Genomic DNA, 17,238 nt, shown 5'->3' with positions numbered 1-17,238 from the left:
CGCTTTAGGCGGCGGATATGGTGGTGTCCCACAATTTTCAATCTATTTCGTGACCCGAAACGTTCCTGTGCCACAGCACATTAGACCATGTGAGCTTTTCATGGAAAGCCCCACACGCAAAATGTGGGGAGAGGAGGTTTTCCCAAGCGAGACGAAATTTCTAGTATCAAGTTGTGATGTTACGTCAAAGTTACACATGCTTGGGTGAATCAAACGTCGCGAAACGGAGTCCTTCCCAGTGAGCTGGGATATCTACGTATGCTTTTACTTTTCAGATCCTGTCTCTTGCACTTTTACTGCAAATTTTCAGTCCCTCTCGGGCCGGAGAATGCGATGATTTCATCATTGCACAAGCCTTTCTCTGATGTATGTTGACTCTTGGGTTCATTCAATTTCCCGAGTACATGGGTCTCTCATTCTATGTTCTACACACTATGCGGATAAAAGGTTCAGCCACTCATAACCTAGTTAATGGTTGTCACATCGCAGATCCGACTTCCAGAAACAAGGGCCCGTTGGATAAGAAATGTCAAGCAATCAAGTTCTCTAGTAGGTGATTCGATAGGCAATTGATACTCTTCCTATCGACATGGCCACATGCTTTATCCACCTCGTAGCCTTACTTCCTGGCCATGGCTACTGTTGTCACACGTGTTAGACCTGGATAAATTTGCTGTTATCCTGGATCATCATTGCCATGTGCACACATATCGCTTCGGTATACTCTACAGAGGTTATCTAAGTTAATAAAATGGTAGTGTACCACCTTGGCACACTTGAGAGCCTCTTATCAGTTTATCCCTTTGCTTAAGATATTTCTTGTGACACGATAATATTCACACTTCAGTAGCATCAGTGCCAGCATTTGAGTCTCCAACACCCAATTGATCGACTGAAAGGCAAAACGATAATCATGCGCTTCACAGGCAGCCTCGCGGCCATAGCCAATCTTGGTAAGCCCTACAGCACCAGTGACCCATTCCCTATCCTAACACCACCCACCAGCTCAAGCATGGCCAACATCAACCGATCACACTCTATCAAAACGCTCGACAAGCTACAAAGACCCCGAAACCGGCTTCACCTTCTCCGAAACCAAGGCCGCAGCCACCCTCACCAGCAACATCATCTACCGCATAGCGCAGCCCGCAAACATTTCCACAAGTCAACCCTACGACATCGTCCTCCAAGTCATCGCTCCCAGCTCCTTAGGCTGGGTCGGGCTCGCATGGGGTGGCAACATGGTCCGCAATCCACTCACCGTCTCGTATCCCAACGGTCAAAAACCGACCGTATCTTCCCGCTGGGCTACGTACGTCCCCTACCTCCCTTTTTTCCCTCTCCTAAGCCCCCATCCACAGAAAAATCCCAAAGGAAAGAGAAAAAACGGAGAGATTGCTAACAGATATAACAAGTGGCCACTCAACTCCCCAGCAGTATCCCTCTGCAACCTACACCCCGCTCTCCACGGGTAACAAATCAAACAGCACGCACTGGCAATTCACAGTCAAGTGCACGGGGTGTACTTCGTACAATGGCTCTTCTGGGCCGGTGTATGTGGAGCCGAGTGGAAGTAGGCGGTTGGCATTTGCGTGCTCGCAGGGTAAAGTGAGTAATCCGGGTTCGACAAGTGCGAGTATCCCAGTGCATGATGTATACAATTACATTACCCATGACTTTACTGCTGGGAGGAATGAGGGGTGGGCGGCGTTGTTGGAGAGGAATGGGGTGTAGGGGCAGGACATTGAACGGGAGTTGCCGTGGATCTTTTTGCTTGGCTATATAGTTATGGCTGCTTGATGGGGGTTCGTTGTAGAATGTGAATTCATGGATTGATGTATGACACGTTTTTTGGGTATAGCAATAGCGGTTTATATGATTTACGGGCAGGCTTTTCTAGCGGAAAGTACAAGTGAATGTGGTTGCTGACCCTCATACAGCATTCCCTGGAACATTGGGGGCTTTAAAAAAGATGAAAGCCCTGCGATAGTAATAGTACCCCAGCAACTTGATAAATATGTCTAGGCCCCCATAGGCATGTCTCCAAGCGGCAAAGACTTGAGCCCTGGTTCGATGGTTAGTTGGTGCAACATACCCGATAGCAGTACTGAAATGAACAAAGCGAGTAGCTCGGACATAAACAGAACACAAAACTTACATCCATCCACCTGCTCAGGCGCCTGCTGCTTCTTCTTACAAGCATTATACTGCGCAGGCTGCTGCGTCGTAAGCCCCGCCTTGGGACAGGCATTATTCAAATTGCATCCATTGTCCATGGCCTTTTGCAGCGAGTCCCCCTCCCAGCCAAACACGTAGTCGCCATGGGCAGCGGATCCACTACCAATATCCTCAGTTAGCCTCCATATGGAATTAGGACATGGATAAGAAATGGAGACATTACCCAATACCCATAGAATAAACAAACGGATCCGACCCATCCGTCGGCCACAAACTCCTGTCTGCAAACTTACTCACATCCCACATGAGTTCGTACATGATCTGCGGCAGCTTAACGGGATGGCTAGACGGACACGCACCACCGCCGTTTGCGCCGCTGCCCTGGCCGTAAGCAACGTGGCTCTGGTGGTCTGGTGAGTCGAGGTTCTTGCCGTCCCAGCAGGCGGGGAAGATGATGGTCTGGCGGATGAGCTTGCACTTTGGGTCTTTGGGGATGTCGACGGTGTCGGAGCCAGTGCAGGGGGCGCCGCCTACAAAGGTGTCTTCCGAGGGCGAGGTCCAGCAGCGGTGGCAGATGTTTGAGAGTTTGACTTTGCTGGGGTCTTTGTTGGTGGCAGAGCCGACGAGCATGCGGAACCCTTTTTTGAAGGCGGTTGTCTTGCCGCTGGGAATGTAGTAAATGTCTAGACCTCCGTCGTTGATGAGCTTGCCTTGGGGTCCGCCGTTGCCGATCTGGTGTGCTATGACTTAGTCATGGTGGCCTATATATTTACTCTGTCTGGTGTATTTACTCACCTGAGGCACGCGGATATAAGTCCCGTTTTTGGCTTTGAAGAACATAACGGCTGTCCAGTAGTTTGACTTGTCTTGTACGAAGCTGCAGGATGTGCATGTGGATGCTTTTGCGAGGTCGATTGAGGGATCCATGGTGATGTTGAAGGCGTCGCCTCCTACAATCTGGTGTAGATGCGGAGTGTACTTCATGCCGGGATTTACAAGAGGGTCTGTACGCTCGACGACGAGCTGCGAGCATGCAAATCGTAACATGTTTTGCCCGATAGCCGTGTTGGCGAGAGCCGCCACAGTAAGGATAATGTTACTCCAATGCATCCTAGTTCGGTTTTGAGGGCCAAAGATTTGAACAATAAGGCTTAATAATGGGTTTGGATGGAGGTACACGAAGAATGGAATGTGAAGCAGATGTTATAAAGCTTTCTCTTAAATGCGTGTGGCCCAGTTGCAATGGCTCGATGGGACAACGATCAAATGGCTATTTGCCGGACCACAGGATGGCTACCATCGCTCATTGCTGAGGTATATTAGGTTAATATAAATCAGAATAGTCATTGGGTAACAAGGTGCTTTTATTCCAATCTATTCCATTATGTCTTATGATGGGCTGATGGTCAACCAGACTTTGAAGCCAAACCAAGAAAATCGATTATGGGTTTGGTGACGCCTGTCAGATCACGCTATCCACTTGATCAACAAAGTCCCTGTAATTTCATATGCATATCAAACACTGCTGCAGGTGATATTGCCTTTGTAATATCATAGGCAGAGCACTCACCCACTGTATGGTTCCACGACTCTGGGCAATGGCATCCTGGTCGTGGGGCAACAGAATTTGCATCAAGAGTTCCCTTCTGCCTGACCAGGTAGGGCCGATGAAGAAAACTGCATCCGGATGGAAGTTTCTGAAGCCTCGGTATCATTCATGAGACGTTCGTAGATATCCCGGTTACTGGAGGCTAGGACCGAGCTTCCCATAGTGACCAATTCAAGATGGTGAACAGCAAACGCTCTGAATGAAATACCAATTGGAAATGATGAAAACTCACCCATCCACCCATACAACATGTGGGGCGCGGATCGACAGCAGGATGGAGGATGTTTGAACATCTACCAAATCAGGTCCACGTTGACGCGGCATACACGCCAAGATCCTATAATGTCTTGAACCTTTCAAAAGAAGACTTGCCACACCACTACGAGGCCGAAAAGGGCACATGAGGCTTCTGGGACCGACAGTCTCTAAAGCCCAGTGTATACATGGGTAGTGGGTTCAGTGGGCGGTGTATGCTATCATGTGGTACGCCGTTTGAGGATGTGGGGCAGCTGTATATGTGGACATGCCAAGTAGTATGTGGACGAGAAAATCATAGTATGCCTGCTGATCGAAAGCACCATGGGCGGCTCCAGATGTTACCAGAAGTGATATCGTAGATGGGCGAAACTGAATGGTGGGCTTTGTTCCCCGCGAATAGGTGGAGCCAGGCGGTGTTACACCACCGTAAGTCCTGGGCCTCACCCGTCCGCATACTCCGTGGAAGGCTTTGGACACACACACCCCCTTCCAGCGACCAAGTTCACAGGGCACAGTAGGCAGTCAAAGTACTTGAGATAAACCGAAGTCTGATGAGCGTATATTTCGCTTGCCGAATATGGAGCAGACGCTTTGCCTGGCTAGGGAAGCACTACCCGGTGGTGTTGGCTGTCATGGACAGTGAGTTGATGCGCGTGGCTGATGTGTGTGGCTGATGAGAGACAGCTGTCGGTTGGTATCGCCCGGTCCACCTGGCCAGAGATGGTTGTCGATTGATCCCGAACATCCGGCAGTCCTAATAGAGTTAGCTTGTGGGTGATACCACTGTTGTCGGGACAACAGCACCCAAACACAGTTAGCGGCAGTTTGCGCTCTGACAACACAACACGGGCAAGCACGCCCACACATACTCAACTCATCCTCTCTCCTACTAACAATCCAGCAACCACATACACACACCCAAAGATAGCGAACATCGATATTCATTATGGTCGCTACACGTCGCGGTGCGAAAGAGGCCCCAGTGGCCTCGTCTGCATCCTCCAGCACCCTCAGTGCCCCTCCCAAGCGCGGCGGCAGAACTAAGACTGTTGTTGAACAAGCTGCTGAGCCTGCACCAGCTCCCGCGAAGGCCACCAAAACAACCGCTGCAAAACGCAAAGCAAAGGCCGAGCCTGAAGACGCTGAGCCCCCAGTGGCCAAGAAGACTGTCGCGACAAAAACAACACGCACAACAAAAGTTCAGACAAAAGCAGAGCCAGCACCTGCTGCACCAAAGCGAGCGACGCGCGGCCGCAAGGCTGAGGAGCCCGACGACATTGACGAGCTTCAAGCTGATGAAGAGGCACCCAAGCCAGCGGTTGTTCGAGCGCGCAAGATCGCTCCAGTGAAGAAGACGGCTGCGTCAAAGGCCGCAGAGCCAGTGGCCACCCAAGACCCAGTCGTTCAGGAGCCCATTGTCGAAGAAGCTCCAAAGGCCGCGTCACGGGCGCGCAAGGCCCCCGCCAAAAAGGCACCTGTCACCAAGAAGACCGAGACTCCAATCGTCGAGGAGCCTACCGCGGTCGAAACCACCAAGCCAGCAACCCGCACGCGTAAACCGGCAGTACCCAAAGCCTCGGCCTCTGCGCCAGCATCAAAAGCTGCACCTGTACCTGTACTTGCACCAAGAACTACACGCGGACGAGATGCCCCCACAATATCACAAGAATCACCTCTCAAGGCGCCAGCCCGTAAACCCACAAAGAAGACTGTCACGATCTCAACTCCAAAGGCTGAGACTGAGGCTTCTGAAGATGTAGCTGAGGAGGTTGTCGAGATGCCAGTCGAGGAGTCCGCCGAGCAGCCAGTAGAGGCGTTGGTTGATGAGCCAGTCGAGGTGGCTATGGCAGAATACCCCGAATATCCTACCACACCCGCACACATCGCAGCGCCAATAACCTCAAGGAAAGCCTTGGCTGAGCTTCCCAACTATCCCAACACCCCATCACACATTGTTGCGCCCGTCTCTAACAAGGACGCGCTTGCGGAGCTCGCCGGATACCCCAAGACACCAGCACACATCAAGGTTCCCATCAGCTCAAGAGATGCTCTGGCCGAAATGCCCGACTACCCTGAGACGCCTGCTCACATCAAGGCCCCAATCAGCTCTGAAGCTGCACTGGCTGAGATGCCTGATTATCCCAAGACACCCGCGCACATCAGTGCACCTATGAGCACTAAGGATGCTTTGTCGGAGATGCCAGGATACCCCAAGACCCCAGCTCACATCAAAGCTCCCATTTCTATCAAGGACGCAATGGCTGAGATGCCCGACTACCCCAAGACACCTGCTCACATTCTTGCACCTGTTATCCCTCCCACCGAAGAGAGAGAGGCTGAGACTGAGGCTGAGGTTGCCGACCACGATGTCGAGATGGGAGAGGCACAGGAGGTTTCTCCATCCGAACATGATGAGGTTATGAATGATGCAGAAATTGAGGCTCCTGCCTCTACTGATGCACCAGAAGAATCTCATGACGATGCGGCTCCTGCCGTCAACGAACAAGAAGAGGCTGAGAATCTTCTATCTACCACCGACAATTCCGTTACACCAGCAGCCAAGTCTCCTCTCCTTGTCCCAGCCGAGACACCCTACCACGCCACTACTCCTACCCCAGAGGCATGTGCCGATCTTCCTGGCACCCCTCCTGCGCAGATTGTCTGGGGCGTCACTGATCAAGAAGCCTTCGAGGAGCTCCCCGCTGAATACCCGGCTACCCCATCTCACATCACTGCTCCAGTCACATCGCAACAAGCAATGGCAGAACTCCCCGGTTATCCAAAGACTCCTGCTCACATTGTGGCACCAATTACTCCACGCAGAGCTCTCGCTGAGTTGCCAGACTACCCAACTACGCCTAGTCTTGCTCTTGAGGCTGCTCTTCAGGAAGAGATTACTGCATCTGTCAAGAAGCAAACGCCTTCACCTATACGCTACTCCAGCCGTAAGGAGAAGGTCTCTTTCGGTTTCGACGAGACCAGCGAGATTGGCGATGTCAGTGAGCTTACTGAAGCTAGTGAATTCAGCGAAGTTGATGTTGTGAGTGCCATCAAGGCCCCTTCTTTCGGTGACTTAAAAGCAAGCATGCCACTCAAGCCCCTGCAACTCGCTCCCACGTTCGCAGCGCCAGAGCCAGCATCACCGAAGAAGTCCGCGCTGAGGTCGCCAATGAAGGTTATGGACACCAAGACTCCGAAGAAGTCTGTTGCTTGGACTGATGTTCAAGCTGACGAGAGCGAGATATTCATGGACGACGGCATCCTTCAGGGCACCGTCTTCTACGTCGATGTCACTCGTAACGGAAAAGAACAAAACTTCTTGTTCCGTGGTCTTCTAGAGGACCTTGGTGCTAAGGTCGTCAAGGACATGTCACATGCTTCTCTGACTCACGTTCTTTTCAAGGATGGAAGCATGTCGACGCTAGAGAAGTGTCTCTCGAGCAAAGGTGCCATCAAGTGCGTCAATGTCGGTTGGGTCTTGGACAGCGAGTCAAACAAGAAGCGTATGGATGAAGATCCCTATCTGGTTGATCTCTCCGTTGCTAAGCCAGCGTCTCCACTCCCAACCACTACCATGAAGCCCTTCACACCCGCCAAGACACCTTCTAAGTACGCTCTTCCTCCTTCGTCGCAGTGCAAGATGCCTAGCACCCCTACCAGCTCCGAGTTTGACCGCTCCTTCAACGACGACAAGGAGAACAGCGAGGTTGGTGCCTTCTTCGACAGGAGCCCCCTTGCTCCTCGCACCGTCCCCAACAAGAAGTCTACTTTCTTGTTCAGCAAGGCTGCCATCAAGACTCCCTCTAGGCCACTCTTCCTCGCCGCTACTCCGTCGAAATCGGGTTTCTCGGCTGTGAAGCCTGCTCCTCACGCTTTCTCAACAATCAAGAAGCGTCCAGTAGATTCTTCTCTCTTCAACAGCTCACTAGGCCCGCCTAGGAAGTTGCGTCTCTTTTAAATATTAGATTAGGTGGTGCCGACGGTACGAAGCTATGCTACCTGCGGGGGTTTGTGACATGATGTATGCATTGGGCGGTTCGGTATTGGGATAAAGGTGTTTGGTGCTTTTTGTTTTCTTGTTTTCAAAGGTTACCAGCAGGTGTCGAAGTTGTGCTTTTGCTTCTTACTCGCTCCCCTCCTTCATCGCGGCGGCGATTGGCTTCCAGTCTGAGTTGCTGCCTCCTCGCAAGAGCTGGCGCCCGTGGAATTGCCTTTTAGTCTGCCAGGTGTAGTGAGAGAGAGAGGCGGTTGCATCTTTGCATGCTTTTGGCATCTGCGTGGTTCCTGATATCCGTCTTTTTTGGGTTCGTTGGTGTTTATGGAACATGGGTACAGGATACGGCAGGGCATTGCATGGACGGTGGGACGGCGTTTTCCACACACACACATTCACTCCTATGGAGGTTGGAATCACTTAAGTCTTTCTTTCTTTTCCTTTACCTCCGCTCTAGTCACGTTAAGACAGATGAATGAGACTTTGAATACTTCAATCCTGGCTTTGTGTTTAACAGACGTGTCTTCGTTGTAACCTACTGTAAAGATGATCTATCTAGTAAATGGAGGCGATCTATATCTAACCCATATTCTTTCGCTTTATGGACGTAATCTCCCTAAAAAAGGAAACCATCTCAAAGGTGAAACTTAGCCTCCCGCTCCCCCACCACAGGCTTCTTATCAAAATGTCCCATAGTATCCTCCAAATCATCCTCCTCTTTTGCCGCCTCTTGCTCCCAAAGCACCTCCCTAATAAACCCCACCAGCGCATTCACACTCGCCTTCTGCGTACTCGGCAAAAAATGGCCTCCAGGATGATACACGACGTACTTGTCCTCTTTCCTCTTACACCGCTCCACCAGCGCCAGACTACGCGCTTCCTCAATAACTACATCCTGTGTCCCCAAGAAATGTAAGATGGGGGTTTCGATCTCCGGCTCGTAAAACGCAATGTACCGTGATGCTGCCTTGGTATCTTGTGACGGCGAGGGCGGGGGAATGGCGGCAAAGCCGCTGTATGAAACGGCGAATTTGAGCGGAGGGTGGATGTTTCCCTCAAAGGACAACGGAAAGGGGATTCCGGTGCCGGCTGCTTGCTGTGCGTCGAATGCTTCTTTGCGCTTGGGTTCGAGCAACGATGCAACCATGGCTGTTGCAGCTGCGCCCTGGGAAAATCCAATGACGCCATCGAAGGGCCCTTGTTCTTTGAGGATGGAGGCAATATGCGCGAACCCTTCGTCTAGCCCGTCGAAAAAGTAGGTGCCATCGTTGGTGTTGGGTTTGCGCCACCAGGCCCAGGCATCGAGTTCTTCGTCGGCGTCCGGGGCGGAGGTGCGTTCGGTGACGGCGCCGGTGATGAGGGAGAAGTCAGCGGGGGTGAGGCGGATTGGGCCGGTGGGGTAGACGAGCTCGATGCCTTTGGGGAAGGCTTTGTTGAGGGTTTTGCGGAGAGCGCCCGTTTTGGCTTGGAATAAGGGTCCGGATTGCGTGTAGCCGTGCAGCATTAGGATCTTAATCGGCCGGTTGGGCGGGGGCGCGGCGGCGGCCATGGTGCGTCAGTGGGAACGGACGCGGAGATTGGTGCGTGTGTATAGGCGGGGGTCTGCGAGGGAGAGGATGTGCTGCAGGCGCATACAGTGGCTGCAACTAGAGTTATCAGAGTCAGTGAGAAGGTCTGCGTACTAGTATATAAAAGCGTTGTACTTCGGTAAGTACCCCGGATGCGGGACGTTCGAGATACCGCGGCTCTGTCGTGGCCTAGCGCGACAGGGTAGGCCTAAGTTTGATGTCATTCCTCAAGACGAACCGCATTAACGCAACATCGAAACTGAAAGCACCCAAGGACTGCAAAGTTTGATCAGATGTCTATTATACATACACAACTCGCGCGGAACCTTGAGAGTTCGGCAATGTCTAGACTAATCATAACCCTTCTTCATGTATCATGAGTGGTAAGCATAACGAAGTCGGTACACAAGTATCTGCCAGTCAGCACGTTTGAAGCGATTGCCGATAGCTGAAGATTGGTATGACCCTTATTTCGCCTTGCCCTTAGCCGCCTTGCTCTTGTCCACCTTTGTTGGCTGAATGCGCGCCATCATTTCTTCCTTGGTGATGAGATGGTCAACGCGCTCAAGAAGACCTAGCAAGCTCTTCATATTACTGCTCCATTCATTCAATACGTCATCAGCGTCCCGGGGTCTCGAGAATGTGACAATGCGAGCGGGACGGTCGATCTTGGCGTAGATGGTCTTTGCAGAAACCAGCTCGCTGATGTTCTTCTCTGTTTCGTCTTCGGTCAAATCCAGCAGCTCGGTAAGGCGCGGGATCTGGATACGTGTGTAGTACTTTGCCACAACACGGACGTTGTGCTCAATGACGCGCTTTCGCAGATCCTGCCACCGCTGGAATGCCTTTGGATCATCTGAGTCGCCTTTTTCGGCGTCGAAGACATCTGTCTCGGTGAGGTGAGGGCCAAACTGCTTGGCTACCATTGGCCACCTCATGAGCTCAGGCACAGTGAAGAGTTTCACCAATTGTGCGTCTTGTGGGATTTGAGAGTTTCGCGAGTCGCGCTGGATACGGTGGATGAGGTCGGACTGCTCATTGTCGTACGGAGCGAGGATGATGAAGTAGATGACGCGTTGAAGAATCTGTAGGGTCAGCATTTGTCCAGACATTAGAGAGGGGTATCGCATACCGCCCGAAGCTTGGCTGGGTCTTCTTCGACGGCCTCTGTGTCTAGTACCTGGCGGTAGTGCTTGCAGACATCGAGGTACTTGTCATCGTGCTTCGCCAGGAGGATCTGCTGCTCATAGTACTTGAGCTTAAGATCCGTTACGTCATCCTCTGGCTCAATCGGAGGGTCATCTACGCTTCGGTTCTTCTCCTTCTCCTCGCGCTCCTTCTGCTCCTTCTCTAGCTGCTCGGGCGTCTTCTTCGGTTTTCGTGCAAAGTATCGTGTGCTGATCTTCCTGCTGAGAATACCAGCCTGTGTCCAATCACCCTTCTGTATGCATAGCGCCACTTGCTGTAGGATGAACTCGGTCTTCTCTCGCCGGGTCATGGAGCCGAACGTCTCAACCTGGAGCTCGCAGAGGATGTTTGTCGCAGAGTCGATATCGCCTTGCTCCTTCTTGATGTTCGAAAGTATACGTGTTACCCGCGCTCGCTCGACTTCGACAAAGATCTAATAATGCATTAGCAGTGTCGCGTGTGTCATCCATTGTCGATGCTTACCTTGCCCTCGGTAACAGTGCGCAGTGTTTCAATGACCGACAGCTTTGTCTCCAGATTTGGTGTCTCATCCAAGAATCCCATGACGGTCTGCACCATCTTAGTGGTCGCTTGCTTGAGCTGTCCATGCTTCTTTGAAAGGAGCAGGACCTGCTCGTTCATCAAGTTCCAATCCTTTGCATTCTTTGCTATTGTGACGATGGCAATGATGACTCTGGAGGTGGAGGCGAGGTCGGAAGCCTAGGCCATGTTAGAGCTTGCTTATGCGCGCGAGATATGTGCGGGTCTACCTGGCGAGTCTGCTTCTCGAGTGCGAGCAGCTTATCGATTCCAGCTTGGGGATTGCTCTAAACAAATCCATTAGCTTTTGCCGAACAATAGAATGACTGTCCAACATACAGAAGCTAGCTTCTCTGCCTCTGGAATCGCCGCATCGACCTCCTTCGTAAAGTCCTTGTCGGCCTTGAGCACCTCTCCGGCAGACATGGTGGCGGGGTCGTGATGTGGCTTGTTCTGGGTGCTGCTTTACTTATTCGCTCTCGGACAAAGCAGTTGCGGCGGATGCGAGGAAGCTATCAAAAGAACAGAGAAGTGGGATGAAGCCGCGTTGTGTTGTTTGCTTTGGTGTTGCGGCTGTCAGTGATGTAGAGAGATCCACGGCTAGCGCTTGGACCACCCGCCGCTAGTACGGTTGAACCATACACCGACGACCCCCGTCATCACCATTTGTTCCGTCCAGCTCCCAAGATTCTGTCAGCTTGTACGATCTTTACGAACTTTCTCATTTACACTTCAATGAATCTCAAAGTACGATCTATGAAGTTAGAGCATGTGCAACCAGTTGTTCATGTCCTACCTCAGTGGCGAATAATTACACGCCCAGATCTTCACTCAAGGCGTAATTCTAGTCTCCCAACCCCACCTCATGTCTACTGGACATCTCCCCTCCCGTATTGAACAATACTTAGAGCTTTCAACATATCCCCTGTTGATTACGATTCTAAATACCAGAAGACTATAAAGAATCAGAGCATATATTATTGGCTTTAGCCGTACAACTCATTTGACCGACAACCAGATCTGTGGTGTCCTGATACCCATTTCTAGTACAGGACTTCTCTACCAGTCGAATCTCAGAACATTCATATATCACTCCAGCAGTACTATCTACTCATCCATTGTCAGATCGTTCTTTTGTATCGCCCCTTCTCTTCATCTCTCTCCAGGCGTCTTGCGTCATGTCCTACACTGAGCGAGCCATGGGCAATCATCCCTCTACTGAGCCTCCAGCCCTCTTTTCACATTGGATTGAGTAACTGCACAACAACTTTCTGATTTTCTCTAGTTGAGTTGGGATCGGCTTATAATTACTACAGCGTTGGATGTGTAGGTTGCGATGGTGGGCTGTGAGTCTTATGTCGCAGTACCACAGCAACTTGCTTTACTAGCGTCGCTGATGACATGCCTCATTCCAGTTGATATGTGCGCCAAAAATATTTCCATTAAATTTGCATGTTCGTGTGTCCGGTTAGACAGAAAGTCTTTTCCTGAACTCCTCTGTAAATTTCTTAAGTTCATATTGCGCTTTTGCAGGTTGCCTCTCTGCATTTGCCTTTGCCTTTCTCATATGCGAACTTTTTCTGCTTGTTGAACTTGCCTGAATGAGTTGAGCAAGTCATCCTTCATCAGAGGATTCAGTTCTATCGGCTAGATCTTCTATCACGTCTTTGGAATTCGCATAGGCATCATCAAAACCGACTTCAGATCGTTTAGAGGAAGTTGGGCTTGAAGCTTGACGGGGAGGAAATACTCTTTTGCGACGGGCGATTGCGGAAATCGATGTACTATGAGGGACCATAGATCTATCAGAGAGATTCGGAGTAATCGTCGGGGATACAGCAGTGCGCATAGGCGATTCTGGCTGAGTATTTGCTTCATTCACTCTCATCGACACCGTCTGCGTCCATTGTGCCGAAGCTTCTGTAATCCTATCCACATTTGTAAACCCTCGATTGGAAGCGTTTTTGGTGTGACCAGATATAAGCTCAATGAAGTTTTTGCGTGGTTGCGACTGTGGGGCGCGATTACCATTGATCCAAGGGTGATGAAGTGCTTGAGAGGCAGTTGGTCTCCGCAAAGGATCCGCTTGCAGTAGAGAGCGAACAAAGTCGATTGCGTCAACACTTGCTGATGACTGCTTCAAAGCGCTGTCAGGAAAGAGTATGCTGTGTCTCTGGTAGCTGAGCAGTTGTTTACTGCCAGAGAACGTATTCTGTCCCGTTAGAGCATATGCTATCGTCTCCCCTAAGCACCACATATCAGCTCGAAATGGGTCTGCGTCGTTTGGTCGACCTAAAAAAGGTGCCCCAATAGTCTCTGGGGCCATGTAGCTTGGAGTACCACGTATCGTAGTCGATCCTGAAGAAAGATCGCCGTGTCGACTAAGACCGAGATCGCCAAGCACAACCCACTATGCATCGTCTATTGGGGGTTTGCGATGTACCATGATATTCTATAAATTGTCTTAGTCTTCTTTCAATACGGTCGCTGCTACCTTTGTGGTACTTACAGCAGGTTTTATGCCTCGATGGGCGATTTTGTTTTCGTGCATCTGGAATAGTCCCCGAAGTACTTGTAGAGCAATCGCTCTAGCACTTTCTTCCGATAGAGCTCCATAGATATTCAGATGCTTTCCAAGGTCCAGGTACTTGCAGTACTCCATACAGATATAGAGCCAGCCAGCGTTTTGATACCAACCATATGATCTCACAAAGTAGCGTGAATACTGCGCTAAACATCACTAACCTATACGAACAAACCCCCCCGCGTATAACTTACTCTTGGCTGCCCAAACTTGGCTAATGCCTCGAGCTCGCGTACATATCTTTTGCTATTGTGGTCTTCGGACGCAAGATCATGGTCGAGGCTCATCTGTTTAACGGCGAGCATATCGATGGTGCCGGGCCCTTCAACCTTTTGCTGCAAAAAGACGGTACCGTCGCCTCCGCGACCGAGGGTCCTCTTGGTCACCCAAACTTGTGGCGAGGATTCCTCCCGGCATTCGAGTGGCTCGATGTGGACAGTGATGTTATCATGAATGGTTACCTGTAGTTCTGACTCCTGAACACGTTCCGGTAAACTGCGTGATTGCATCATTTGACTTCTCGAGCAGCAATGTCGCGAGATCAGGATTACAAGATATCCGGCCGTATTCTCTCACAGCGAAAGAGAGCCAGGAAATTTTCGATGAGTGGGGGTGATGGTGCACACTTTGAGTCTGCCGGGGGCAATGTAAATAAGCGTGATTTCAGCTTTGGATCAACCTGACAGTTCATCCGGTCGGGAAAACATGGCTATGTGTCTACATCCGCTTCAGCTTTACGGCCAGCAAATCAAGATGGGAGCTGAAAGCCACAAATCGTGCAACAGTGGTTCACTAGAGTATGACACATCAACTCATCCTCATCACTAATTGGATCCAGCATCAGACGTTCTCGAGGCAGCAAGTATTCCGATCTGTGTCAGGAAATCATACCCGATTCGCTGCGGTAAAGGCTTGGGCATATCGCATGATCAGCATTTACCGCCTCATAATTAGTTTCACATGCCATGTTTCTGGGGGTATCGTTTCATTTCACGCCTTCAGCCTGTCGCTGACCACGACAATCTCAGTCTTATTCTGACGTTTATTCCAGCAGTAACTGTGTGGTCTGTTCGACATGTCGGCAGAACTTTTGCTAGCGATTCCCCCTACTATTGATCTCTGTCGAAAGTAAGACGCCCTGAGACCACCCTCATAACTCTGCCCATGAAACAGATATATCAAGGAAGGAAAAGACTTGTGCTCTGCCTTGAGACATGCCAACGCTGAGTTTTCGGAGCGTTGTCTGCGGCTCGACAATAATTGGGTGCGGTTCCTATCACAGCTCACTTTCCTACAGAGTACCCACCACGTGATGGAAGACGAGCAACGCGAGGTGTACAACCAGACCTTGCAAGTTCTCAAAAACAGATTGGAAGTCGTCATCTCTCTACTGAAAGATCTGTTAAAGCCGCAGCTGGGGATTAAGAATATAACTTTATCGCCTACTTATAAGGTTAGTCGGTGGAAATATGGAGTCAAGAAGAGCAGCTTGGATGAAGCGATCAAGGATCTGGAGATATGGCAAGGCTTGGCCGACCAATCCTGGTTTCTGTTACTAAGAATTGCCGATACGCAAGTGGACCAGGCTTTGGCTGCAAGCAGTGGCGCCCGTGAGTCTGGCTCTGATACAAATACGAAGACAATGGTCAGTATACGTGCTGCATTACAGCAGAACAGCAGTGAACCCTCTGCAATGTCAGCAGTAGAGCACTTGAATTTGAACCCCGAAGACATAAAGAATATGGTCGCTCATCCAGTTCCCTTCTGTGATGGCATCGAGGTGGCGACTAGAACGTTTTCACGCGGGCCACCAAAGAAGTATATTCTCAACCACATACAGTGTGAGCCTAGCGCGAAGCCGCAGATACTAAAGCGCAATGTCCGCGATCTCGTGCGGAGGCTTCAGGTCGACGATCCATACACTTTCGGCTTGTTGAATTGCAAGGGCTTCGTCGCGGAAACAGTCAGAGTGGGATCTGCAGAACTTCTCTCACTGACACTGGTCTTCAGAGAGCCTCCAGCGTCACATAATCCTAGAAGCCTACGGGAGATTTTACTCAATACACCGACATTCACATCAACTACACGACGGCTCGAAATCGCTCGAGATCTAGCTAGGTCCGTTGGTTATGTGCATACCTTCGGCTTCGTACACAAAAACGTTCGTCCGGAATCGGTTCTCATCTTCGATTGTGCCCATGGAGGAGGTATGGCTGGGTTCCTAGTTGGTTTTGAGAACTTCCGACGAGACGAAGGCTGGACAGCGAGGAAAGGCGATGATGTACCGGACAAAAATCTTTATAGGCATCCATCTCGACAAGGTTTTAGCCCTCGCGATGACTACGAGATGCGCCACGATATATGCAGTCTGGGAATGTGTTTGTTGGAAATTGGCCTCTGGGGTAGCTTTGTCGAATACGACCCTACAACCGGAGCGCACAACCTTTTGCAACTGCTCACAACGAGGTCTGAGAAAGACAAAGATCTTTTCGTCGCTCTCGCTCGATGTCCCCTACCAAGGAGCATGGGCGATAAGTATGCGGAGATTGTAGAGACGTGTTTGACGTGTCTTGATCCGGATAATGTTGATTTTGGAGATGAAAAGGCATTTGAAGATGAGAACGGAATCCTTGTTGGCGCTCGCTACATTGAGAAGGTTCTTCTTCGTCTTGGAAGGCTGAGGATGTAGTTCATTGTGGTTGGATTGATGTTGAAAGAACTTCGGGTTGAAAAGAAGCATTTTCCATAACCTCAAACAGTAAATTTTGATACTCGAGATTGTAGTCACCCATCAGAGTGCATGGTGCAATATGAAAACAAGCAACCACTACCAGACCATCAGCCTTGAGTACGTTCAAATAGACGAACATCGGTCAATAGTGTCCCAACGCCGCTCTACAATCACCCGTGACAGTACTTACTCTTTTTTTACCAAGACATGCTCAATGAAACACTCCTTATCTATACATTATCCCCCCCACAGCCCAAACAGCCCTCAACTAAATCCCTCAATCTACCCACAAGAAACAAATCCCCCACCCCCCATCCCATCCTTCGAACCCCCACAACAGATATTTACAACGCGTCCCAATCACCACACCCATACTACGAAGTCGCACTCATGCAAAACACACCACTAAAAATGCAGCAAAGCAACACAATAGTGTCCAAGAACTGCCCATGCCTGCTCAGCTCCACAAACTACCCACTAATCCACATACACTCTCCCCCCCAAAAAAAGTCAATACCAAGTTTTACTTTTTAACTTCACAATCATATACCCCCAACCCCCCAATCCAAACTCTGCAAAAAACCCCCC

At 50.5% G+C, this 17,238-nt stretch overlaps 7 protein-coding genes across 7 annotated transcripts; 3 read left to right on the top strand and 4 right to left on the bottom strand.

Moving 5' to 3' along the window:
• Positions 1 to 913: 913 nt before the first annotated feature.
• Positions 914 to 1,734, top strand: COCCADRAFT_3707 (iron reductase domain protein; the record flags this gene model as incomplete). Its single annotated transcript, XM_007712486.1, has 3 exons — positions 914 to 953; positions 1,006 to 1,312; positions 1,416 to 1,734. The coding sequence occupies 3 exons, from the start codon at positions 914 to 916 to the stop codon at positions 1,732 to 1,734; spliced, it is 666 nt and encodes a 221-aa protein (XP_007710676.1).
• A 287-nt stretch (positions 1,735 to 2,021) lies between these two features.
• COCCADRAFT_3706 (uncharacterized protein) lies at positions 2,022 to 3,288 on the bottom strand (the record flags this gene model as incomplete). The annotated part of the gene is made up of 4 exons (XM_007712485.1): positions 2,022 to 2,065; positions 2,159 to 2,337; positions 2,402 to 2,910; positions 2,974 to 3,288. The coding sequence occupies 4 exons, from the start codon at positions 3,286 to 3,288 to the stop codon at positions 2,022 to 2,024; spliced, it is 1,047 nt and encodes a 348-aa protein (XP_007710675.1).
• Positions 3,289 to 4,991: 1,703 nt separating this feature from the next.
• Positions 4,992 to 8,003, top strand: COCCADRAFT_92013 (uncharacterized protein; the record flags this gene model as incomplete). The annotated part of the gene is made up of 3 exons (XM_007712507.1): positions 4,992 to 5,801; positions 6,021 to 6,398; positions 6,702 to 8,003. 3 exons carry the CDS (start codon positions 4,992 to 4,994, stop codon positions 8,001 to 8,003), a joined length of 2,490 nt encoding a protein of 829 aa, XP_007710697.1.
• Positions 8,004 to 8,673: 670 nt separating this feature from the next.
• On the bottom strand, positions 8,674 to 9,588 carry COCCADRAFT_92016 (uncharacterized protein; the record flags this gene model as incomplete). Its single annotated transcript, XM_007712506.1, has 1 exon — positions 8,674 to 9,588. One exon carries the CDS (start codon positions 9,586 to 9,588, stop codon positions 8,674 to 8,676), a length of 915 nt encoding a protein of 304 aa, XP_007710696.1.
• A 486-nt stretch (positions 9,589 to 10,074) lies between these two features.
• On the bottom strand, positions 10,075 to 11,761 carry COCCADRAFT_35417 (uncharacterized protein; the record flags this gene model as incomplete). The annotated part of the gene is made up of 5 exons (XM_007712505.1): positions 10,075 to 10,692; positions 10,740 to 11,228; positions 11,279 to 11,515; positions 11,566 to 11,622; positions 11,675 to 11,761. The coding sequence occupies 5 exons, from the start codon at positions 11,759 to 11,761 to the stop codon at positions 10,075 to 10,077; spliced, it is 1,488 nt and encodes a 495-aa protein (XP_007710695.1).
• Positions 11,762 to 12,803: 1,042 nt separating this feature from the next.
• Positions 12,804 to 14,428, bottom strand: COCCADRAFT_35416 (uncharacterized protein; the record flags this gene model as incomplete). Its single annotated transcript, XM_007712504.1, has 4 exons — positions 12,804 to 12,932; positions 13,218 to 13,745; positions 13,845 to 14,060; positions 14,114 to 14,428. 4 exons carry the CDS (start codon positions 14,426 to 14,428, stop codon positions 12,804 to 12,806), a joined length of 1,188 nt encoding a protein of 395 aa, XP_007710694.1.
• An 803-nt stretch (positions 14,429 to 15,231) lies between these two features.
• COCCADRAFT_91977 (uncharacterized protein) lies at positions 15,232 to 16,608 on the top strand (the record flags this gene model as incomplete). Its single annotated transcript, XM_007712503.1, has 1 exon — positions 15,232 to 16,608. The coding sequence occupies one exon, from the start codon at positions 15,232 to 15,234 to the stop codon at positions 16,606 to 16,608; it is 1,377 nt and encodes a 458-aa protein (XP_007710693.1).
• Between the last annotated feature and the right edge of the window lie 630 nt (positions 16,609 to 17,238).

This window comes from Bipolaris zeicola, assembly GCF_000523435.1.
Source record: "Bipolaris zeicola 26-R-13 unplaced genomic scaffold scaffold_45, whole genome shotgun sequence".
Taxonomy (NCBI): domain Eukaryota; kingdom Fungi; phylum Ascomycota; class Dothideomycetes; order Pleosporales; family Pleosporaceae; genus Bipolaris; species Bipolaris zeicola.
The sequence above is the reverse complement of the archived record's forward strand: the minus strand, read 5'-3'. Positions and strand labels throughout refer to the sequence as shown.